This window comes from Opisthocomus hoazin, chromosome 7 (genome assembly GCF_030867145.1).
Source record: "Opisthocomus hoazin isolate bOpiHoa1 chromosome 7, bOpiHoa1.hap1, whole genome shotgun sequence".
In the NCBI taxonomy this organism is placed as follows: domain Eukaryota; kingdom Metazoa; phylum Chordata; class Aves; order Opisthocomiformes; family Opisthocomidae; genus Opisthocomus; species Opisthocomus hoazin.
The window spans coordinates 5,217,792-5,243,712 of record NC_134420.1 but is presented as its reverse complement, the minus strand read 5'-3'; the positions used below and the strand labels follow the sequence as shown (position 1 = coordinate 5,243,712).

The 25,921-nt window shown below is 42.0% G+C and overlaps 1 protein-coding gene across 4 annotated transcripts in view; it reads right to left on the bottom strand.

Moving 5' to 3' along the window:
* The window catches only part of NAV2 (neuron navigator 2), a 235,825-nt gene that overhangs the window by 59,441 nt on the left and 150,463 nt on the right, over nucleotides 1–25,921 (bottom strand). Inside the window, exon 1 of one of the 4 annotated variants that reach the window (XM_075427332.1) lies at nucleotides 7,217–7,314. The exons of the other annotated variants lie outside the window; for them this stretch is intronic. Within the exon in view, the coding sequence (XP_075283447.1) occupies nucleotides 7,217–7,314 (98 nt within the window). Of the gene's footprint in view, nucleotides 1–7,216; nucleotides 7,315–25,921 lie in introns of those variants that run through there. 4 annotated transcript variants of the gene reach the window in all.

The following is a 25,921-nucleotide window of genomic DNA, read 5'->3' as shown; positions in this document are numbered from 1 at the left end:
GGAAACTACGAACAACTCAAACTCTATATTTTCAAGTTTAATAAATTAAAATTGATTAGCCATTCTGAGGTCCAAAGGTAGATGTCTAGTACTTTGACTGCCAGAAGCTAAGCAACACAGCTCTTGCAGGCATGCTGATGACATCAAGAAATTATACCGATGCACACGGCTGCTCTGACAAGGGAAGATGCTGTGTCAGCTAAACCCAGAAATCTCAGGTTTAGGTTCATTTTAAAAAAATAAACCACTTCAGCAGGGGGGTGGGAGAGGTCAGTCTCTAGCTAGAACAACAACAGGATATGAAACAAGATGAAAAATACAGCATCTTAAAAAACTTGAAATAATTTTTAAAGCCTATATAAGAAATTATTATCATAGAATCATAGAATGGACCTCTAAGATCATCAGGTCCAACCATCTGCCCAACACCACCATGCCTACTAAACCATATCCCGAAGTGCCACATCTACATGTTTTTTAAACACCTCCAGGGATGGTGACTCAACCACCTCCCTGGGCAGCCTGTTCCAATGCCTGACCACTCTTTCAGTAAAGAAATTTTTCCTAATATCCAATCTAAATCTCTCCTGGCGCAACTTGAGGCCATTGCCTCTCATCCTATCGCTAGTTACCTGGGAGAAGAGACCAATACCTGCCTCACTACAACCTCCTTTCAGGTAGCTGTAGAGAGCAATAAGGTCCCCCCCTCAGTCTCCTCCAGGATAAACAGCCCCAGCTCCCTCAACTGCTCCTCATAAGAGTCGTTCTCCAGACCCAACATCAGTGTCATTGTCCTTCTCTGGATACGCTACAGCACCTCAATGTCCTTCTTGTAGCGAGGGGCCCAAAACTGAACACAGTATTTGAGGTGCGGCCTCACCAGTGCCGAGTACAGGGGGGCGATCACCCCCGTACTTCTGCTGGCCACACTATTCCTGATACAAGCCAGAATGCTGTTGGCCTTCTTGGCCACCTGGGCACACTGCTGGCTCATGTTCAGCTGGCTGTTGACCAACACCCTAAAATCCTTTTCTGCCAGGCAGCTTTCCAGCCACTCCTCCCCAAGCCTGTAGCGTTGCATGGGGTTGTTGTGACCCAAGTGCATGACCCGGCATTTGGCCTTGTTGAACCTCATACAATTGACCTTGGCCCACTGATCCAGCCTGTCCTGATCCCTCTGCAGAGCCTTCCTACCCTCAACCAGATCGACACTCCCACCCAGCTCATGTCAACTGCAAGCTTACTGAGGGAGCACTCAGTCCCCTCATCCGAATCATTGATAAAGATGTTAAAGAAGACTGGACCTAAAACGGAGTCCTGGGGAACACCACTTGTGACCGGCCACCAGCTGGATTTAACTCTATTCACCACCACTCTATGTGCTCAGCCATTCAGCCAGTTCTTTATCCAGCGATAAGTACACCCATCCAAACCACGGGCAGCTAGTTCCTCCAGGAAGATGCTGTGGGGAACAGTGTCAAAGGCCTTACTAAAGTCCAGGTAGACAACACCCACAGCCTTTCCCTCATTCACTGGGTGGGTCACCTGAATGCTGCACCTATTGATGCTGTCCTTTCAAGGAACACTGTAGACAGTTTTAATGCAAGTGAGAAGCATGCAGAATTCACTGAACTCTGTAAATTAGATGCCAGTGCAAGAAAGTTTATGAGCATACAACATAGACTGTTAAAAAGTAATGCAATTAAAGCGCATGTACTGTTTAACCCGCTGTCAGCAATCCATTACACTAAAAGCTCTTCACCCCAAGAAGCCCATCACGCTGTACTTGGTTTATTATACAACAGTATAGGACACGCCGCTCCATGTCCGTATCTGAACGTGGGTGAAGAGTGCAGCTTCCTGAGAGGACAGCATCTGGTAACAAACTGACATAGCTCTACTTCATATTGTTCTTGAAACTACCCCAAGCCCGCCACATAAATTTGTTCACTTTTACCTCGATCAGTGCCTTGATGGTTAAAGTCAAAAGCAGCATGGGGAATCTAACAGCCCTCCTAATTATGGTGTTCTTGGCTCCCAGAGCTATGATAACATCTTTGTAATTTAGCTGGTGCAATTAATAATTTCTGATGTCAGCAAAAGTCTACTCAGCCATAACCTGAAGCTGAAATGTTTGGGCTTTCCTTTCTCTATTTGATCAATCACCTGAAACTTTACTTTGATTACTGAAAATTACTGAAAAAATCTTAAAAGTGTGTTACATATGAAAATTATACAACCACCCACTTAAAAACCATCACCATCACCACTTAAAAACTCCCACAAAGCTGCCTCCTGCTCTCTATGAAACCAAGCACCCTCCTCTCCCTCCCCATCTCAGCCGGCTCTTCGTAGTGCGAGTAACAACATTGCTGCTATAGGTCGCCCACCTACGGCACCAGGTCAACTCAAAGCTGCTTTTTGAAGCAGGTTTGCAAAGCAGTTAGGCTCAGACTTGTATTTTTCCACAGTCTATCAGCACTTTTCCATCTTGCATAATCATCATCCATGGAATTGGCTCTTCTTTGTCAACTTGGACGGCACACGAAACCATCCTGCAATCCTCAGGACAGCCCCTATCACTGCAGAAACCTTCGCTATTTGCAAGTCCAAAGCAAAGGAGTCATTAAAATCCTACTAAATAAAGCTATTGTTCAAGGCTGAAAATGCACCCTTCTCCACGGATGGGTGTGGATTTTAACTTTGTTGGATCTTCAGTCAAAACCAAAATTACAATGAGCTGCTGAAAAATACATTTGTCCAAGATGGGGCCTTGGGGCTCTACAATATTTCAAATGGAAACATGGTAATTATCCTCTTCTACCTAAAAATTTAACTATTTATGAGTTGGTAAGAGAACAAAAAAAAAAAACAAACAACAAGAAAAAAAGGTCAAGGTGTAAAATGATTGAAACTTTGCAGCATCTTCAAAGAATTAAACGGAAAAATAAAAAAAAGAGAAAAATGTAAATGTGCTATTAAGTGAGATACTAAATACTGCAATTCCCACTGTTTTCTTCTGGGATTTCCCACAATACTGACATCACTGTGTCAGAAATACAAAAACCATATACAGACCCTTGCATGGATTTCCTCTCAAGATGTTATAAAAGGTGACAAATAACTGCAAAAGAATGGGTGGACATCTACTTCAAGAGAAGTGAATTTAATCAATGTGTCTTACATAGATATTAATCACCCACCTCCTCCACGTCTCCAGTTACTCTCTTCTTGTTCCATCTCATTACAGGTATTTTAAATAAACCACTTTGTTTCTAACCAAAGGGAGAGCCCAGGGACAGCAGCGTGACCTTGAAACATGTCGTAAAGCCATGCCATGAAAAGTAAACCAGGCAAAATGAATACAGACCATTTCCAGCTGTTATTTCTGGAGCAGAATCTAATCCTTTTAACGACATTTTTTGGTGCAATGTTAAACTGCCGTGAGGGTGCTGTGAGCTACTCTAACCATTTTCATGTTTAGTGCCTGTTCGGTTTACCGCCAACAAGCTGAAATTCAGCTCTCTGTCAACCTCTGTTCAGAATTCATCCAAGATTACGTTTCAGGATTCACATTTAAAATATCTATTTGTAAAAGAGAATAACTCACAAAATTATCAATTGGTGTCAAAAAAGATTGGGTAAGAAAAGATTTGTAGAAGCTAGAATTCTAAACTGCATGTGCTCTTCTCATTTAATCCTTTTATATTAGTGTTAATAACCTTATAAAAATTACACAGGATTTTAATTCTGTCCCTTACAAGTCTGACCAGGAACTTGACCAAACCATCGTCAAACTTCAAGTGAACACAGCTGAGCACACAGACACAGGAGCTGCTAAACCCATCTGATCTCAGGGAGTCCACCATCTGAAACACCCTAAAGCTTCAGGAGGATGGGGCCAGACTCTTTTCAGTGGTGCCCAGCGACAGTTCAAGGGGCAATGGGCACAAACTGGAGCAGAGGAAGTTCCGTCTGAACATGAGGAAGAACTTCTTCCCTCTGAGGGTGACGGAGCCCTGGAACAGGCTGCCCAGGGAGATTGTGGAGTCTCCTTCTCTGGAGATATTCAAGACCTGCCTGGACAAGGTCCTGTGCAGCCTGCTGTAGGTGACCCTGCTTCGGCAGGGGGTTGGACTAGATGACCCACAGAGGGCCCTTCCAACCCCTAACATTCTGTGGTCCTGTGATTCATGAAAGCAATCTGACTCTCCACCCAAGCCCACCATCTCCTGCTCTAAAGCAGAAATTCCAATGGCAACTTCACCTGCACACATTTTGCTGGGAGACCCTTCAGCCGTCGCTTTGTTCACTGTCTAGAGTCACTAAAGGCAGCCGCCAGCACAACTGTATTCAGTTGTAAAATACTTGACTGGTGGAACTTGTTTTTTTTGGCCACTGCTCCCAACAATGGTTCCTCTGGCACTACACGGCCTGGGGGGAAGGTGAGAAGCCAAAGCAAAGCACTGCCTTTCACCCAGCTGCTGGAGGAACACAAATCCCTGCTAGATCTGAAACATTCAATGTAAAAAGCGTCAACCAGCTACTAATTCCTTTGCTGCTGCACCTATAAACTACATTTTTGGTGTGTCCCTGTTATAGTGTTTTGTCTGAGTACTTACCGCCTTTACAAAGCAGTTTATAGACCAGCCCTACACTGGGTGCCCCAAGCACCCCCGTGACTGATACTCATCCCCTGGTCATTCCTGGATGACTCCAGTGACTCCAACTGATTTGCACCAGTGAAAGCTGGAAAGAAAAATCATTGTCTTTGTATCACAATAAAATCAGTGCTAAATTTTAGTTGGTTTTACATACAAAAATACATTTTCTTTGTTATGCCTTTGTTTCCAAGACAGTAAGAAGTGCTGAGAAAAGCCTTCTAAGCAAAGTCAGAAATCCTTGTTTACATATAAAGCTCCTGGTGCTCTCCAGAAAATAAATCCCAGTGAAGCATACAGCCTGCACGCGACAGCGACGGCCTGAACAAATCCACAAGCCCAAGCCAAAGCAGCTGGTGATGCTGCGATGGGGATGCCACCATGGGGATGTGGAGAGATGGACCGCCCCAGCTCCCTGCACTCCTGCAGTGAGGGAATGGAGAGGAGTTCCCCAGCAAAGACCTGGCTGTGGATCACGGCTGCACTGTGCCTTCCCCTGGCTCTCGGCGAGGCCCCAGCCCCAACACCTCCCTCCTCCAGGCAGGCAGAGAAGGTGCCCTGCGCGGGGGCTGGAGGGTCCTGATAACCAAACCCCGGATTGTGCCTGTTTCTTTCCCCTGCCTTACTTCATGGTTTATACTTTCTTCTCCCCCAAAAGCAGGTACCTGCAGGATCACATCACCTCCTCGTACAAAGGTACTATTTAAGTTACGACTAAAGGAGGGGCGGCACTTAATGAAAACACTGACACGGTTTCTGACACCCATCTCCCACCTGCACGGTCCCTCAGCACTGCACCGAGCTGGTGAGAGCTCAGCAGCTCACCAGCAGTTACTGGTCCCTGGCAACCTGCTTTGTCAAAGGCTCCAAAACACAACAAAAACGGGCTTAAACACCAAGCAGAAAAAGAATAGATTAGTTAAATTCTTACAGGACTGACATAACTAAAACGTGGAAGGAAAGGAATGAAGGGTAGTATGGAAAAAATACGCAACGGGCATTTAAATTCCCTGCTGCTGAGCGTGCTCTAGAGAGACTCACGGGGCTGGACCCACTTATCCCCTGGCCAGGGCTGTTCGCCCACCTGCTCTCCCAGCACAAATGGCCAACTGGGACCACCAGGCAGCCTCACCGAGGGAAAGGCGGCTCCTAAACACACCCACAGAGCCAAAAGCTCCAGCAGCTGGCAGGCAGAATACGGTTCCTTCGCTTCCCAGTCTTGTTTTAATCCCTCCTGATGCTGTAACTCCACTCATGACACCAACACCAATCTCTTAAAGTCTGCAGGCTGTAATCCCGAGCAAGAAACACGCAGGCATGAAATGAAGAAGCAATATATATGCATGAAGACTTGCAGCAATTCCCAGTCGCTGCTAAAGTTCTTCCTTACTCAGAATACACCGTAAAGCTTCTACATAACTTGATCAAGGCAAAAACCTGCACACAGCAAGACACAGATTTCACACATGAGCACCGCTCCTCCCTCACACAGCAGCATCAGCTGCAGCTCAGCACACGGAGACAAAGATAACGCGTACGTTTGCACACTCGCCTCCCATCAGGGAAAAAAGCAAGAGAGACAAAATTTGCCTTTCTGAACGCATTACAGCCTGCTGACATCTGTCTTAAAATAAAGCTGAACTTGGCAATAAAAGGTGATAATTTGATCACAGGGCACAGCACCGTCCCTCAGGAAGCCAAACCACTGAAAAACAACCACCGTTATCGCGCCAGTGATTTACATAGAACAGACACACACATAATCAAGTGAAATAGTTTCTTCTTGGTCATATGGAGATATGTGGAAGATGTCAGCTACTACCAATTCTGAAAGCAGGGTGTTTTTTCCTAAGTAGTACCAATAAATCCTGGTGTATGTCAGCCTTTAAAACTAGATTTATTTGAAGGAAACTGCAAAAAGAAAGACGATTTTCTAACCTTACTCAGACCAACAGTTTCATCAGGAAGCCGACAGAAATTTCCACAGGAGTGACAATAAAAACTGCATATTAGGTCCTAAAAGGCAAGTGCACTCTGGGCTGTGATCTGGCCTGAAAGAGCCTCACACACGCCTTTGTCTCCCTGCAGTGAGCTCATTCCCACAGAAGTTCCTCCTCTGCACAGAAAGCAAACTCACAGTGCTGAGATCTAACAAAGCCCCACAGTTGTCGGAGGCTAAAAGCCTGTAACGCTGGTGGAAAGACAGCCGGTTAGATTGCAACCTGCGAGACGCTCACGATTAGTCGGGAAACCTCACAGAAGCCTGAAAAAGTCAAGCCAGAAAAACACCCCAAACACAGTAACAGCTGTCAGTTCTCACACGGGGAATTTCCTATTAGGTTATTCAAATATTTCTAATCTACTAAAAATGCATTGATTTCAGGTAGCATACAGCGAGTCAAGTGAAACAGACAGTGCAGGGAGAACCCAGCTCAGATTCAGTCCATCATCTAACACGTTTCCACTGCTGCCAGCATTTAGAAAGCTAAACCCGCTTACACAAAAGTGTACCACAACGCACTTGCACGCTTTCAAAAGTGCAGAAAATCTCTTACCTTGCAATATGCCCAGGCCAAAGCACTTCTCCACCTTGCTGCCCATGAAGAATTCCAGGAAATGGGCTTAGATTTATTTTGCAGGTTGATACCTTCATTAGGCTACCATCCAGCACCCCCCTAAATAAAACAGCTTCTAACTTCACTGTCTAGGAAGAGACTTGGAAAAAAGTTGGAAGCAACGTTGTTTTCCAACAGAGCCCTCAACATTCAGCAGCTCCGAAAGACACTGGAAAGTAAAGCCTGGCTGGAAGGTGATCATCAGAAACTTCCCCCAGAAAGAAATCTGATCCCTCAACAAAATTAACCTCTGAAGTGCTGAAAAAGCGAGAGGTCAGGACGTTCTGCTGGGACTAGGTCATCTGTGAGGAGCTGTAACCTGACGGCAGCGAAGCCGGCAGACTGGGGGCCTCCAGATCACGGACCGGATCGGATGAGGTAAAAGATTGTGTCAGCAACCCTGTCCTTGAAGGTACTAAATGACAGCATTTGATCTCAGCTAAAAGACAACTATCTCTAAAAGCATATTTTCCTACTCTGCTTTTATAGAGGGATTCAACAATGTGACTGAAAATACATCCTAAATGTTTTAACATAAAATATTTGGAATACTGGTAAAACACAAATTTTTTTTGGGGGGGGAGGTAGAAAAAACATTTTCAATACCAATGGTACTGAAAATACCAACTTCTCCACTGGAATCCCTAGCAAAGACCTTAATGAAACTGGGACAAGATATGTAAGATTTATCCGAGTAGGGATTAAACAAACTAATCCTTATTTACAGTTGTAAAGTAAGGGGCTTATTACTTCCCTTTATTTTGAGTAGAATAGAGACGGGTATTTATATGTATCTGGTTGATAAAAATTTATGGCGGTTAGCATCCAAAACTCTGACTTTAGCCTAACATAAATACTTTCTGACAGGATTCTTCCCAGATCTCTGCCTTCTGCCACACACGTGGGAGTTTTTAATTCTAATATGGGAAATTACAGCAGCTCTATTTACAGTGGGTAGTCATGCTCAGAAGCACTAATTACCCTTACACTAATGCTGGATGAACGTAACCTTTAAACATAACACTGTAAGCCAGTGAGAACTGGAAATCTGGTCACTTATAGCCCATGTGGACTCATCACTCATGGAGGCTCCCACGTGCTAATGGGCACAGAGCAGGAAATGATATACATCCCCCAAAAAAGAGAAATACTAGAAACACAAGAGGAATGGTGATAACAACATAGATGATGTAAAACGCAGTGGTGTTGGATAACCACGACTAGAGTTGGGCACAGAAGGCAGCACTGGAGCCTGGAGTAGGAGACTATTGTGAGGGGCCAGAGAGCCCACAGGTGGATGAAGAACCAAGGGACAGGTTCAAGGTCACTGCAAGCAGAATGGAATCAGCAAGAAAAAGGCTACAAGTAGATGCGTGAGGAGTCTGGGGATAAGGAGTTGGAATAGGGAAACTGAGGTTAGGGGTGAGGTCTGGGAAGGTGGTCTGAGGCTGGAAAGAGACCTCTATCAGATGTAAAGCCACGGTGAGGAGGTAAGATGAACTCGACAAACAGCTGATAGTCAGGGAATTGCAAAATGGAGAGAACAGATTAGGGAAAGAAGGTCTGAGCTCAGTAAATTAAGAGTGTATTACAGTAGTATGTGCAAGGAGAAGGGCTTAAATTCAAGATAGAGCCTACAGCTTTTATCATATTTTGTTATTTAAATGGGGACACACACAAAACACTGACTCTTACAGTTACTAGCACCAACCAACACCTTGACTTTCAGCCAAATAGGAATACACAAGTCCATTCCATTTCTTACAGAAAGACTTGTTCACTAAATGAGAAACTCCATTTCTAAGCCAACCAGGGTAGATTTCCGTTGTCCAGGTTACCGATGAGGGATCGTGTTCATGAAAAGGAGGTGGGCAGCCTTTCACATGGAGGAAGTGGAGAAGACGATACCGCGCTGTCCTCTTAGCCTCACCTCAAGAAAACCATCAATCATACAGCCCGAAATCAAGAAGAGGAGAGGGAAAGAGTAGTCAGAAGTCAACTAGACACATGCACTTACTAACTCTGTTCAGCTTGGGCACCCTATCTTAAATAAAATGCATCTTTTAGCACAGAGCTGTACTTCTGGTTGAAAGAGTTAAAATGCAAGTATTCAAATAGGTTATAATATAAAGACTTTGTGGAGATATTCTGCTGCCAAAACCTTCAAATAAGTGAGTCGCAGTCTGAGCTTGCCTTTCTGCGTCGGAGTCTATATTTTAGTGGCCACGGTGTTACTATAGCAACACAGAGGACCGGTAATTTAGAGGCTGGTGGATGTGACAACTTGCAATTTAGAACAATACTACTAATAAAAGCAGCTTTGGAAAACCATCATTTTAACACAAATGTTTGTGTTTTAAAATGAAAAAAGGTTGGGGTTTTTTTGTTGTTTGGTTTTTTTTTTTTTTTTTCAATCTATATTAAGTTAGTCTGATGGTAAATACAAGACAGAAACACAACTCTTCCGCTTTGTGGTATGCTTGCACCCTAGGGTGCAGTCAACCCACCCTCTTCGCAATGCATACGCGTATAAATGCAAAGCTGCAGATGTCATTATCTTTGCTGAAGATTAGACAAGAATCACGTAGCTTTTTAAAAGTATGTATTCTCCATAATGAAAGTGTCAAGATACTCATGAAATATTATTAATAATTTCTTGCCTCTGCTGAGTTTAACTGGCATCCTTTACTAACAAATCCCATAAACTGTTCCTCATTCATTACTATAATCACAGAATAGTTACTAGAGATAACTCTCAGATATTACAGATACTTAAAAGAATCACAACTGGAATAGAAAAGCTTTCTTCTCATCTCTGACATCCTTCCTGTCTTCACCAAAACAGCTCCCACAAATGTGATATTTCTTAATTATCTGCTCACAGAGTTGCACAGGAAATTAATAACTGACCTGTAGCTAACAACAAATGAGAACAGCCAGAAATATTCTAATTCCAAAAATAATCAAATCTGAAATCGTAACCTAGGGAAAAAAAAAAAAAGAATCAGAACATCCCATCTGTTGAATCACCAGCTCCAAATAAAACCCAAATCACAAGACTAAGGTAGAGCGTTACTCTCTACACCGATCGACAGCCCCATTGTCCTTCGCCTTCCTGGCAGCCCTTGTGCTGCAAAGGAGGAAGGATTTTGCAACGTAATAGCCATAACCCTAAATACAGAGGGATATTTCCAGATGAATTTTACATGTAGCAATAATCATAGTTTTATGGGTCAGGAAGTTCAGAAGATTAGTGTGTTATGGCTGCAGTTTATAAAAGCGTTTGTGTTAGAAGTTTCACATAGCGATCGGGTGAGATAAACTGCAAACAGCTTTACATTAAGTTCCTTTATAGTAGTCAAAGTCGGAGAGAAGTAAAAAGACCCCAGGTATTAATTTACCTAAAGAACAGCTGCTTAGAAAAGGCTGCAAAGCGTCCTAATACTCAGTGTAATAAAATCATTGCACCTCCAATTGCTTGTTCTTTCTCCCCACACCCATGTGCTATTCCCATTAACCTTAGTCAGAATCACAGCTCGTGGTCTGAACTGAGCTAAAACTGCAGCCAACAAAAAAAAAGACTTATCAAAGAAATGTATGATTTGATTCTTATTTGAAAAGGCCCAAAACCATAATTACAGGTTTGCTTTCTAGGTTGAAGCAGCACGAATCTTGCTGCATTTCAAACTCTCCCTTAGAGAACTCCATCATGCCTGCAAGTTGGGGGTGTACTGCAATGTGTTAATTTCCTTTATATTGTTTTCTCGTTAGCTGAGATGTACCAGTTAGGAGCTTATAAAATGTCTGCATTTGACGACTGCAATGATTATAAAAGTAATGCCAGCAGCATAGACCGTAAAGACCTTGCACTTCACAGTCTTTGTAAGCTGTTTTGTAACGCATGGTACGACGTGTCTCTCACATTTCAGCCTGGAAGAGACTCCACTGCAACTGGGTAAACTCAGGACTTAAAATACCCTCAACAGTAACTTTTAAAGCCTGCTTTTTCTTTCTTTCTTCCTAAAGAACATTCAGATTAGTTAAATGAGGAAAAAATGTATCTGTAAAGCCAAAACATACTGAACAGACTCAAACATGCTTTAGAACACACTTCTATCCTTTTAACTTGAGCAAATTAAACAAACATACACATTTTTGGAGTACTTTCATGCATTAAATATAGGCATGAGGAAATAAAAGCAGGAACACAGCAACACTGTTGCACCATTAAAACTATTATGCATCTCAATATAGGGCTAAAATTCAATGTATCAGCTTAAACTATGTTTTGTGTTAAAGCAAATTTAAAAAAAAACCCAACTTGTTGTACTCCTATGCAATTGTCGGTCCTGGGAAGGTGTTTCTAGTTAAATCCAGAGGAACACTGCAATAACCATAAACGCACAGTACGAGAAACGGGAGCAAAGAGATCCTAGCTGCCACAGCCCTGTGAAATGGTGGCTTTTCATTGTGGTTCCAAAGGGAGCTTGGGAGCCAGGAGAAGCAGGTCTGGAAAAATGAAGACCCATTTTTTATTTCCTCTCATTCTGCTGAATGAAGGAGGCACTAAGTTTGCAGACTGATGAAGGATATATGCTATGAAACACTCTACTTCACATTCTTAAACTCCACCAGTAAGAGTCCTCTCTTGCCTTAGAGACTTTCCTGAGAGCAGACAATTATACTAAGGTGGTACTGACTGGATGTATTTATTTATATCTAATTGAACACACGAAGCGTAGCATATTTTAGGATCTTGTTAAAATGACTCATATAGGTAGCATCATACAGAAGAGTAAAAAGGAATCGAATCATCAGTGTCCGCTTCTGCATGGGTACGTATGCAATGCATAGGAACCGGCCAGTCACGTATTTAGGGAAAGATGGTGAGATTTTTCTAGTCCTAAAACAAGTCCCTTGCCACCGAAGTCAATGGCAAAACTTCATTTGACTTCAAGAGTAGGGATTTCAGCCCTGAAAAGACACTGCATACACAGAAAAGCCAAATACAGAGTAAGATTAATGATTTGGAATAAGATCAATGATTACTACATTGATAACGCACCATGAAAATAGCGTAAGACAGACTCAGCATCTAACTCCTAGGAATCTCTTTTCACTGACCAACTGTTAAGAAAACCACAGCTTCCTCTGACAAGGTGATATGCATGCCTGATGGAGAAGAAAAGACTAGTTCTGTAATGTAATACATGATAAAAAATGGGTTTATATAATATTTGCTTAAAAGCTTGTTTAAAAAATGCCAGTAGCCTACACGGAGCACCTGTGCTGACACAAGTGTGAGGCATGCTTTTCACTATGCCCACCCTTCAAACGAAGAAGCACACCAGAGTGAACAAACACAAATGGCTACTTTCTAGTGGCAGCAGAGAAAGAAAAAGGCAGGCAACTGGAGATAATCCAATAAAACCGGAGGATGCTGAGCCGCGATGCAGCTTGCATGCTATTATCCAAGAGGAATTCCAAATGAACGCTGAATCCAACGGTTATACTCAGATGATCCAAATGTTTCTTTCTAAATTTAAAGACATTACCAAGTCTCAAACTCCTTGAGCAAGAAATGTCATTAACATATTTACTACATACACAAGTATATGCTTTTCTATCTATGTTTTCAGTGCTATCTAATTTTTTTCAGATACAACAAATAATCAGAGCAAACAAAAAATATACAACAGGGCAAACAGCTCATTAGTAACAACAGTCCATATAAAATGGAAAAAAATTTCATCTTAAAATGCAAACAGCTGATGTAGTGAAACTCAATAATCAAGTATCATTCCAATTGTTTTAAAATGCAGTTTTCTTTGCGTCCTTCTCCAAACCATAAAAAATCAGTCCTCTTTCCAAAGAGCATAACACTGCCAATCACAGATTTTAACATACAAGCCATTGACCAAGGAGAAAAAAACCCCAGTTTTTCCAATCTAGTTTGCTGAACAGAGTAAGTTTACTTCTACACTGTTATAAGATTTCATTGCCCTCTGCAACCATGAAGATATTCATCTTGATCCCTAACACATGAAGTTATAAAAATAGTGCAGTTGGCACGAGTACTTTCTTCTCACAACTCTGAAAAAAAATGCTTTGGGATGAATATATGACAGATGTCCACATAAGATTTTCGGATTGTTTTCTGAGCTTTCTAACATAATGTCTTTGTCAACAAGCAACATAGTAGAGAGCAGAAATACCAGATATGCAAGGAGCTATACAACTCCGTAATTTAGGAGCAATATTTTTTATGGCCAGTGAAGTAGAAAACAGCTCTGAGGGAAGTAAAATTTGAATGACAGGTTCTGTTTCAGCCAGCAGGACCAGGTGACTACATCAGAGGATCGTTCAGGCCCAAGAAAAATATGCCGGGCGTAATATCTAGAGAACTTGGATACTTCCGATTCAATAAGCAGCTCTCCAAGTACTTGTCGCAGGGTTTTGAAATATCCTGTAAAATTTTATTTACCCTCCCTCTCACACACCCCCAACAAAATACTAAAATCATTACTGCTTAATCAATAGCAGTCCTTAACCACCTCATGCCATCCACTAAGAGCACTGCTGCCAACTGTACGTGTCTCAGTCAAAACCAGATCAGGCACGATCAATAGAGTCTGCCCATCTTAATTCCTTCGGCCTCCCCCTAATTGGATATATCTCTGCATTTACAGTTGTTTATTGCTGCTGTGGCTGTTAAAAAGCTAATACATCCCACTAGAAAAGTAAACTCATTTATCCTAATTAAAGTAGAACTATTAAATCAAGTTAACATCATTATAGCTTGATCTTAAATGTTCGCAAATCCTCTGTATTACTGAGTCCATAAACATTCAAACCACATAAACGCTTTGACTGAGTAATGAGCAAAGAACAAAGATACACTCTTTACTTCAACAAAAATTATTTTTCCTTTGAGAGTCCAACTAAATTTTTCTAATAAAACAAAGGGATCTATTTCACCCATACAACACGAGGATGTTCCAAAGACTGTATCTGAGCCAAAAGACATGCCTCTTTCAGATTACCCTGCAAAAGCTTTTCACTCATTTTTGAACATGGTTTCCCATGTGAATTGCTTTTTTCTTATTCTTACCAGTACTATCTGTCTAACAGACTAACTCGACATTTCCAAATTCAGAACAGACTATTAATGTAATGTAGAATTTCAGTTATTTCCCCCCCACCACTGTTATCTATGCCTGGTTAAGAAAGCCATTAGATTTTCTTTAAATTTATAATATTCCTAATGCAAAAGGTAACTGAATCAAACCACTTAACTACAAGACAGCAGCTCTAACTAGTGTACACTTTTAAACAAAAGCCTTTTCTAGCTCTACGTTTTATGGTTTTGTGAATAGTACCATCAACTCTCATGGACTCAATATTTTTGCTCACTCAGAGATGGATATTTTTAATTAAGCAGTAAGAAAACCCCAAGCCTGTCAGATAAAACACTGAATTTAAACTAGTGTTTGAAAATAACAGCTGCTGAGAAGTCCTCCATGAAACTCCTTCATTATCTCATAAACACCTGTGGCAATCACAACGTGCCCACCTGAACTTCTGACCTTCACTAACCCCTAATAAAATCATAGCTGCAGATCACCTGAGAAGACTGAGGGTCCTACAGATTCGAGTATTGCAGCATGTATTTCAGGTTAGCTATACATATCAGTTTCATGGAAGCTTGACTGGAGGAAATTTCAGCTGGTAGACTTGCTCTTACCAAAAGGTCAACATGTAGCTGCAGTGTAAGCAAAGCGAAAACTTCTTTTCCATTGCTCAAAAATTATTCACTTAGAAAACACTCTTCTCCTTGCAAACGCAGAAAGCCCCTGAGGGTGACATGTTCTGCCTTTTATTGCACCAACAGGACAAGATGACAGTTGACATGTCATCTAGACTCTGCGGTGTACCAATTGGCTTTGCCATGCTTGCCTGTGATCCTGAACAGTGACAGCTCCGCCAGCTCAATGCTACCTAAATCTCCCTCCTTCCACAGATGCTCAACGGGAGCTACCTCAGCATAATGGTAGTGACCACGCGCCTACTGCTGAGGGACATAAGGTTACCTCCCCACGGCGAGCTGCTCGGAGCAGAGAGTACAACTAGTACTCAACCAGGCAAATTCAGTTCGTGGTTTCCATTCCAGGGATGAAGGTCAATGCAGACACAGTGGGCTACCGCAACAGCAGTGCAGAAAAGTGTGGGGCTTGGGAAGCAGAGGATCTGCAGCAGGAACAGCAAAGTTTAACGGGTGCATAACCGGGCTGGTGTAACAACACTTCCTTCAGATCCCACCTGAGTGCTCAGCTGCGGCGGTGACAGCTCGGCGTAAGGACTGCACGCAACAGAGCGAGTGTGGAACCAGCCACAGGCCTCTGGCACGCAACTTCCCACGAGCTTCTGCGGATGGATGGGGGCATCACCCCCTCATTGCTCCCTGCAGAGCAGCTCCAGCTCGTGCTGCCAGGCTTCAGAAAGGGAGCGTGGCCTCACACGCTCTCCCAGCATACGCTGGCTATGCTGAGGGAACTTGAGAGTGTTGCACCTCTTCCTTCGAAATTACTACACCCATTAATTTTTCTCTGGAAGAGTAAATCCTTTTCATTGCTATAGATACTACGATAACTATAAAACACGCAGAGTGAGCTGCAATGGGATGTGGGAACACCAACGGCAGTGACAATGGGATATCGATGTGGTGAGCTATTGCATTTAACAATTATTTTCTCTTGAAACTGAACTACTAATTCCAAACTTCTGTGCCTTACAGGGCCCAGATTATCTGGTACCCAATAAAGTTATCTGATAGCTGAAAAATTAATCTGGTAATAACTTGTAAATTATACTCTTACCGTTTCCTAACAGGTAAATATTTCTATTATATACCTTATGAACTATGTTAAATATTTAGTGTGGAACGACAGATGATAGCTCTTTGATCTTTTCCGAAGATACTACAGATTTGGGTTGGTTTTTTTTTTTATTTATTTCACTGCAAGCAATAAGCTGAAAGGAGAGCTCGGTGGTGTCAAAATACTGTCAGAATAAAAGAGTACAGCTACAGAAACAGAAGGCATAGCTACATGGTGTTATGAAACACGGTTCAGACATTCCTGAACTGGTGCTGCATTGTGCTCTACAGAAGCACATCTGAAGATGCTGAAGCGGGTCTGGATGCAATGCAGGTTCAGCATGCCACTCGACCTCAGCTGACACATCATCACGTTTTATAGTGTCATTCATTTCTACCGCTAGGCACTCTCGACCTACGAGCCAATTTCTACGCATCTTATTCATTCCAGTCAGTAGGACACGTGGGAACTTTCAATTAGAGATGATGAAATGAGAAATACTAGGCATCCGGAAGATGTGGGAGAAAGGAGGGAAGAGAAGAAAGAATACATGGAGCTGCCCTTCAGACACAGCTCACCAAAAGTCCGGTCTTCCTAATGGTCAGAAATACTACGGTCACAAGATGCAAAGCACTGATCGAATATAAACATGGCTCTGATTCACACGTTCAAAAATTTTTCAAGGGGTAGGTCTGTCCACGCTATTCTATCTCTCTCTCTTCTCCCAAGTAACTAGCGACAGGACGAGAGGCAATGGCTTCAAGTTGTGTCAGGGGAGGTTTAGATTGGATATTATGAAAAATTTCTTTACCAAAAGAGGGCTCAGACATTGTAACAGGCTGCCCAGGGATGTGGTTGAGTCACCATCCCTGGAGGTGTTCAAAAAACATGTAGATATGGCACTTCAGGACATGGTTTAGCTGGTATGGTGGTGTTGGGTTGATGGTTGGACTTGATAGTCTTCGAGGTCTTTTCCAACCTTAATGATTCTATGATTCTCCACAGAGCCAGGTCTCACCTGTCCTCCCCCAGGTAGCATAAAGTCAGTATAAAACTACTAAACTTTGTGCTCTGGTAAAAAGGCACAGCAATATACCCAAGCATGCACCCAGTAATTAGCCAGCATGGGGTTAATCATTATCATGCACCATTGCATTATCATGCATTCACACACCCTTTTCTTTCATTTTATTTTCATTATCATCAGGTGCAAGGACAGATGTTGTCAGTGCCAGAGGTGCCACTAATCCTGGGCTTCGCCCATAAACGTCTCTGGTATGCATGGTTATCTCCAGGGTGTATCTAGCTCAGTACAAGGCTGCAGTGTAGCAGCTACTCATCTGCACTCGCAGACTTTGCAATATTCATTAACGGGATGCAGCATTTTACAAATGAAAATGGGGAGGACAAAACCTAAGATGTTCATTATTGGCTATGTGCACAGTGTAATTAACATGCAGATGATCTGTATGCAAATCATCTTATTGAAAATAGCGACTATTAGCATAACAAGTGCTTATTATTTATTGAGATGCAACTCCAGCAGGCATCCTGCTGGGGTCTAACATCCTTCCTTTAAACAGCACCATCTTTTCTTCCTTCGTTTACACATTCTTCTCTCCTCCTGAGATTAGCAGCACAGAAAACAGGGCGGCTCCCTTCTGTGCCTTTGTTTAAAGGGGGAAATCTTGTGTCTTTAATTGCCCTCGAGCATCTGATCCAGTTCAAAGCTCAGCGGAGCCTCTCCTCTGGTGCTGCATTCCCCTCCCGCCCCCATCATCACCGGGCTGCAGGCTCTTTCAGCAATCCGTTCATATAGGCAACTTCACCTACATTATCTCCAATTCTTCACTGATAAAAAGTTAAAAGCAGTTCGGTTTCTTTTCCTTATTTTCTTTTAAAAAAGGGACAAAATGGGGAAGTGGGAGAAAACGAAAGCTCAACCATGCAAACTCAACCCTTTTTATGTTGTGCCACCCTTCTCATACCTTACTTCAGGTGAATTGAACCTTTTAACCATTCCAGCCATGAAATGTACCAGAAAAGCACAATTTTACGTTTTTTCTCATAGGTCTGAGCAAAGCTTTCTCGCCGCACCAGGCCCTGCCTGCCGAGAGGTCTGTGTCCCTGATGCTGGCACCGTCCGCTCCCTCCACTCCTTGCCCAGGTCCCGAGGTCCCAGGGTCTCCGCAGGACCCTTTAACCTTCCCTAGCATTTCTCCAAGAGCAAAAGCTTGCAAAACTGTTCCCTGCCCAGTAATTCCTTCCCCAGCCCCAGCCCTGCAGGGTTTTGCATCGCATGTTTGTTCTCTCTGAGGCTACGCCCTCTGCTTCAGAGATGGCCATGTTACAGTAATGAAATAATTACCGGGGGGGAATGATTGCAATTCTTTATCCTTTTGCCAAAATTGAGCTGTTTGGCCTGAAGTTTTCCAAACTGCATGTCAACCTAAGGGTAGACTTTAGTCTCAGTTAAAAATAGCACAATTTCGGAGTATCGTTAGATGGTATATATGATTTTACTATTAAGTTATACTGATCTTCCCTGAGAAACTTTGTCTTGTGATATAAATTTTTTATTTGGTTCTGGAGGGCCCCGGAGAACAGGGACAGTAAGTCCAGAAGTGAAGCTGAGACTGTATGTGGAGAACACGTGGAAAAAGGAAAAGGAAAGGGAAAACAAATTTAGATGGGAACTCCCAAGTGGAAGGCTGGGATCTGCTGCACAAAAGCAACAGAACTGAGGCAAGAAGCCTCAGGTGGACCTGGAGAAGGAAAGAATAGCTGTGGGACAAATTGGAAGGGAAATATCAGAACTGAAATTGCCTGTAAACACACGTTTTGATATCCCCTTTCATGATGGGATGCATTTTTTTTTTTTTTTTTTTTTTAACGATTCCTGTTTGACTGCAGGAGACGGATCAGCTGCAGAGGTGCATCACCGCTCTGCCGTGACGACGGCTGTTATCTGGGGAACCCCGGCTGCTTGTTGCCGCAGACGGTCTATGCACAGCCTCAATTTGCTGCTAATGCAATTTTTCACATGCAGTACATATGTAGGCCCAAATCATTCCCTACCACTCCTCCTTTCTTCGAAATCCTGAGAACTGTAGGTCTGGCCTATCTTCTAACCAAACACAACACCTTCACACCACAGTGATGACACAAAAGCAGCTCAGAAGCAGTAACTGGAATCCAGTGGGGAATTTAGTTTGTTAAAAACAGGTTTTAGAATCATAGGCTGGAAAAGACCTCTAGGATCATCAACTGCAACCACCCACCCAACACCACCATTCCTACTAAACCATATCCTGGACTGCCACATCTACACACATTTTTTAAACACCTCCATGGATGGTGACTCAACCACCTCCCTGGGAAAATGCACTCTCTCCCCTCCTCTACTTTGGCAAGCTTTAAACAAAACTCTCAAACCACCGGTTCTGCTACTGCTACAGCAATATTTTAGAGATGGTTTGGAATTTTTAGATTAAATGTCCTTAAATATCCTGTTGGTTTATTAAAAAATGTAACTCTTCACAACACTAAGACGACTCCCTTGGACCCTTTGTTAATTTTCATACTTAAATCATCTAAGGGGGATGTGGGAGTTCAAGGACTTCAACCTTAATTCTTTCCATCCCACTTCAGTGACCTGATAGCTCTACACTAGCCAAGAGTCCAGTTAACACCTTTCAGTATCTTGTGTTGATACTATTTCCAGCAAATAATTTGGCAGGAGAGACAGAGGGAAATATTCTTAAAGAAACAACTCAGAGGAGGCCAAACTGAGATCCCTGCTCTAGCCAGGCACAGCAGAGACCTCAACTTGACTTTTTACATTAGAACCTTAATCAATGCATCACTACTCTGTCTATGGGGAAAACAAGAACAAAACCCAAACTCTTATTTTCTGTTTTATCCCAGTGCAATAATAAAATGAAAATAATTTTAAACCAGCCTCTCATCAATCTGTCCTATTTCAGCATTAGCAGACTGTGGCCATCTTGTTAAGGCTGAGCTGTGAAATGGTGTCTCACTTTGCTATCAGAGACGCCACGTAAACTAGTATTGATACAGGCAGCTCCAGTTCAGTGAATTCCTCTAGAATTAAGCAGCAGTCACTGGATATCTTTGTTTAGAGACTTTAACAAAGTGAACCGCGCAAGGGATGACAGAATGCAAGGATAAAAATCACACATGCATGCAAAAAAGAGAAAAAAACCCCAACAGATTACTAGTTAGGTTAATGCAAGCATTCGTATTTTGCATTGTAACAGGGACACCTAACAAACTACAAGGAAAGTCCTTGCCTTCAGTGTTAAGAACGAAACAAAGATTCATCCGGAAAACCTCTCTTTGGTTATTCACACCACTTTCCCTGTAATGTGTGATTGTGCTTGGTTCGTACAGATTTTTAAAGCCCCAAAGGACAGACTTCCCAGAGACTAGTTTACAAGTCAGTAAGTGCCAGAGAGGTTTTGCTTATAATCACTCTATGTTTTCCTTGTCTCCCTTGAATCCATTCTACTTAAATTATAGCTACAATTCACTACTATTCCTGAAAATGTCCAGAGAAAGTTTTGTTCTCCTCCCATGATCTCACCCAGTCTTGCTTAGCCAAGTTGTAATTTACCTTTGGCTCTCATTTTTTTGTTTCTAAAATAATCCCTTGTTCCTAAATGATTTGAAAACATATACATTGCCATAACAAACTTCACCACATCACCATGTATTGCAAGCTCCCTCATTCCAATGGTGTTAAAATCTAAAAGTGAAATCAGAGACTAATGCCATTAAGAAGAGAATGTATCCAAGGTGGAGAGCGACTTTAAGATTCAAACATGTTTCATGGACAAAGTTGGGTTTCAGTAACTCACTGAGGACAAAGGTAGACATGATGAACACCCACTGTTGAAAGCATAACGCATTGCTTGGAAAGAGATAAACGGCTGCAAGAGAAAACAATTTGGTAGCATAGAGGGGATGATGTAGGCAAGGTAAAATAACTGGGTCAAGTATGACTGGAATTGTGGTGGTGGAGATAGGGAAAACATATGCTATGACTCACAGGAAAGAATGATTATCAGTCACATGTTTAGATCATTACAGCTAACAAGGTCAGCCCATCAAAACACGGTAAGAGAGAGAAGCAGACTGTCACTAAATTGAGAAATGGTCAGAAGCTATTGCAGAAAGAGACCCAAACTCTAAGACAGAGCGCGGAAGACACCTCTGTTTCTACCTTCTGGATGTTGGTGTTGGAGGCCATACCACCGGCATGCTTTGACCAAAAGCAGTCACAAGCAACTTCACGTTGCCATATGGCACACTTACTTTTAGTCTCTATTAACAAAAAAATGGCTCAGTGGTTATCGTCAGAAGCCAACAAAGAATTTCAACAGCAATTATAGCACAGAACACATATTCTGCCTTCAGCTTGAAATCACAATCTTCTGATTTCAGAAAAATGTGTCTTTTGCATGCACATCTAAGACATTAGATGCATATAAATGCAGCTTTCTTGCCACCACCTGATCAATCTCATGAGCCCTTTGGTTCAGAAATGCTCTCAAAGCACAAACAGATGTATAAATTCTCTATCTAGTAGACAGAGAATCCACACAGTCCCAAAATATGGATTAAGTGGAGTAAAAGGCTTTCCTGGATGAACATAACCTCTGTGAACTTCAGTTGGCACAGGATACTCATATTTCTTTCCCACAGCTCATGGTGGTGATTCTTCCTTCTCCTTTTCCCTCTCCTGTTTTTCCATAGAGATATACAATTGTCTACAAATACATCTCTAGCTATTTCCTGATCATACTGCGTTCATCCCTTCTGCATTCAAAACAGTTCCAGTCTTGCAAACGCAACACTCTTTCAGCCATCTCAGAAAACAAAAAGTAAATCTGTGCAGAAAAATACAAATGAAACACAAAACTATGCATGTGCATATCAGATAGTATCAAGTAACATCAGTAGTTTCAAAGAGATGTTTAAAGCATTAAGGTATGTTACGAAGAGTATTTCTGGCTGCAAGTTTCATAACAAGAATAAATCAGTCTTGATAACGAACAGGAAAGAGGGAGTAAAACCTTTTTGAACACTCAAGGTGGTTTGCTCATTCCCCCCAACCAAAACGAATGAATTAATTGATATATATGAAAATTAACTTAAACTAACAACATAATCAGAGAAGATAAACTTTAAAGTTAAAATTAGATTACAAAGATAAAAATATTACTTGGGGCTGATGAGAGCACATGGTAACTCCACAGTAGCTGCTGAGCTGAGCCTTTGTCAGTTAAGAAACAACACGAAAAAATATCATATAGTTAAAAAGAGCTGACCTCAGCCCTTGGACTTTGCTCAGGCACTAATCAGACTTACAACATTTAGCGCTGATCCTCTGGCTACTTATTGACCACATATACCTGGACACACATAAACACAGCCTCTAGCAATGCGGTAGTTACTCAGGCTCCTATGCTAACTCTGCACACAGGTTTCACACTGTTCCAATGCCACTTACGTCAAATTAATTAGTCTCAAATTGCAGCAATCAGCATTCATAAAATTAGATGTTTTATTTTTAGTGAGAATATAAAAAACTTTTACTAATGAAAACAAATTACACACATTCTTATAATACTGCTGTAACAGCACAATCTAGCTCCAAGAGTTTCAACTGTAGAGTATGCAATTATTTATCCTGACCAAATGTATATTTAACTGTATATACTTAAGCAACATAAGACTATCACGTGAAAGCCTTAATGCCCATTTATATAATAGCAAAGTGTTTTTAAGCCCCATGGAGCTGTGTTAACACTGGGCCATTTAAGCCTCAGGATGTTGGGGCTCAACTCAGATCAGGAGCAAAGTGACTACTTGTTCTGCAGAGCCTCAACTTCACCATGAATTCTACTAACTGTCATAAAAAGGTCACAAAGTCACCTTATCATACTGCTGGAAACTTCCTATACCAGGAGGAAGCTGAGGAATGGAGAAGACCAGAAGAGGACTTACAGATAAGAAGGGTAGGAACCCCCTGTATGGAATGGCTTGCTGGCCACCAATGAAGTTATCATGACACCAAGGAATAGCCTGATATAAATGCAGTAGCTCCAAGAATCCTGGGACACCAAAAATATAGTTAGGCACTTTTGTCCCTGCCACCCACTCCCTCAGCACCCCTACTGCAAACTGCAGAAGAGCTGCTCTCCAGAGCTGGGAAGTCCTTCCAGTGAGGACAGACGTTCATGCTACATGGTCCATACACCCTGATTTCTGCACTTTCGTCTGTGTAGACATACATGGGAAACGAGAGATTCCTTTCCTTATGAAAACCCAGGTATAGCTGGCAGATAAGGTCTGTGAGAGGAGGAAAGTGAGTGCACCTCTTGCTGAGGTGCCATGGAAATAGGGAGCGAATCTTAATTTTATCTGAAGATATCTTCTGCCTCGATGAGTACTAGGTCAGGGACACTGCCGTTTCTTTTGACGTCAGCCAAAAGTATTCCTCTTACTTCATTACCTGTTTAACACAGGAGCTGCCATTCAGGACAGCTGAAGGAGATGATTGCTTATGAAATATGCAGCATTTTAAATATGAGTCAAAGTTGTGCATACCTTACAAGTTCTCTCGCTACGCTGCAGATGTGGATGTGTATTGGCCATACAGGCCTACAAGTACCATCAACTTTAAACATGTTAGTTAGCTGTTCAAATCAGGAGTCTCATTTCCCTGTACAGGCAATGGATCCTTCGAAGCATCTGGATATCCTGAACTCCTTGGGAGGCTTCTCACTGATGATACTGAGGGTGGACCCTCACCCCATCTGCAGTACCATGTTTGAAAGCTCTTCACCAGAGGGGGGAAGACTAGGAATAAATGACTGAATATTCAATAAACATAATCAAGAGAGTAAAGAAAAAGACACAAAAAACCCTAGCAAAGCTCAGAAGAGCATGCAGGAAGACACGTGCATCTGACATTTGGACTCAGAATTTTGATATCATTTTCCAAACAATTAAATTACAGGAAACATTGAGCCATGAAACAGAAAGCTTAGATCCTGGCTATTAACATTAATATTTCTGTTAACATGTAAGCTAATACTAATAGAATATTATTATAATCACAAGAGAATACACAGCTGTAAAACAGAAGCAAAGAAAACTAATGAAAAATTCTAATGAAATGTACAATTATGGGCAACTCCAAAGCCCCAACAAACTATCTAAGGGCAAAGAAAAAAACAAAGGGAGAATTTTTAGGTTTTTTGAGTAGTGAAACGTTCAGAAAAACAGATGATTTTTTGAAAAAAACATCTGTCTTAAAATTTGCTTTACAGCCACAATGAGCTTCCACGCTCGTCAAACAGCTCAAAACTGGGATTCTTCTTTTGGAGTCTGACAGCTGTCTGCTATTAGGTTTATCTATTCAATCTCCAAATCCCAAACTCAGAGGTTACTGGTGTAGGTCAGTTGTGAGACTGTGTTGACTCTCTTGCCATTCGACATGGAAAACCAAATAACAAAGTCTGCACTATGTCAGCAAGCATTTCACATTCTTCCGTTTGTCATGCAAAGCACAAAGACCCTGATACAGTTCAAAATGGTCTTTGTATCTACAATCTTGTTTACCCTTGGAATACAAGCTTCATCTCCCACATGCCTAAAGTGTTTTAAAAGCCGCTTCATACAACAGAAAAGACAGTGCTAATCTCTGGCAAGGGAACCAGAAATATCGAGGGTTTCAGAAGAGCCTCCAAACCGGGAGCAAGATCAACTTTGTACTTATACACATAAAGTGGGGGTGTATGAAAGGAAACGTCACTTCAGGACAATCTAGTTCTAGTGGTGTAGGATCAGATCATGATTTTGCCATCCCTAGATGCAAATCACCCAGCTGCTTATATTAGGCAGTTTTTCCTACTGCCACAGAGTTAGTAGTAGGTAAGGTCCCTTCACCTGTACACACAGTGCAGTGCAACCTTCTCGGGGACATGACAAGCTGCCCACAGCGGAACACATGGGCAAAAAGAAGGTCCTAACCTAGTCATGGTAAGTTGCTCCCTTCAGGCACCTGCCACCTTCCATTAGCTTTGTAGTGAACTTCAGCTCCTGACTTCAGCATTTTAATTAGTTGCTGGAGTAGAGGTGGAAATACTCCCCAAAATATAAAGGAATCATAGACTTATAGAATGGTTTCGGTTGGAAGAGACCTTAAAGGTCATCTGGTTCCTACTACAGCCACAGTCAAGCACATAAAGACTACCTAATCTATGCATTTTGGAAGGAACAGCTTGCGTTTGCAGGGTGTTTTGGTCTGTTGGTTGGCTTACTTTCAGTGTGAAGTGGTAGAGCTCTACCTCCTCACAGGAAGAAAGTTCTTGAAAAGGCAAAAGAACTGCTCTTAACTGTCTTGTCAGCCTGTGGGGCTACTAAAACAAGGATTAGTTAAAAGGGAAGAACAGGATAACTCTTGGCTTCTTGGCTAGGTCCTAACTGCAGTAAAATCTGCCCTTCTTTTATTCTTTTTTGCCATGGATACATGGAAAAAATGTTATCCCATAGGAAAGCAAACTAAATTTTTACAAGTCAGTTAAATTATAGGCACAAAACTGCTTCAGCACCAAACACCCCTCCATCAACCATACATCTGCCATTGCCACATGACGTGATAATCTAGGGCCTGGACAGAAATTTTTACACAAACACAATCTCTGCTGAAAAATTATCTACTTCCTTAAGTCACCCC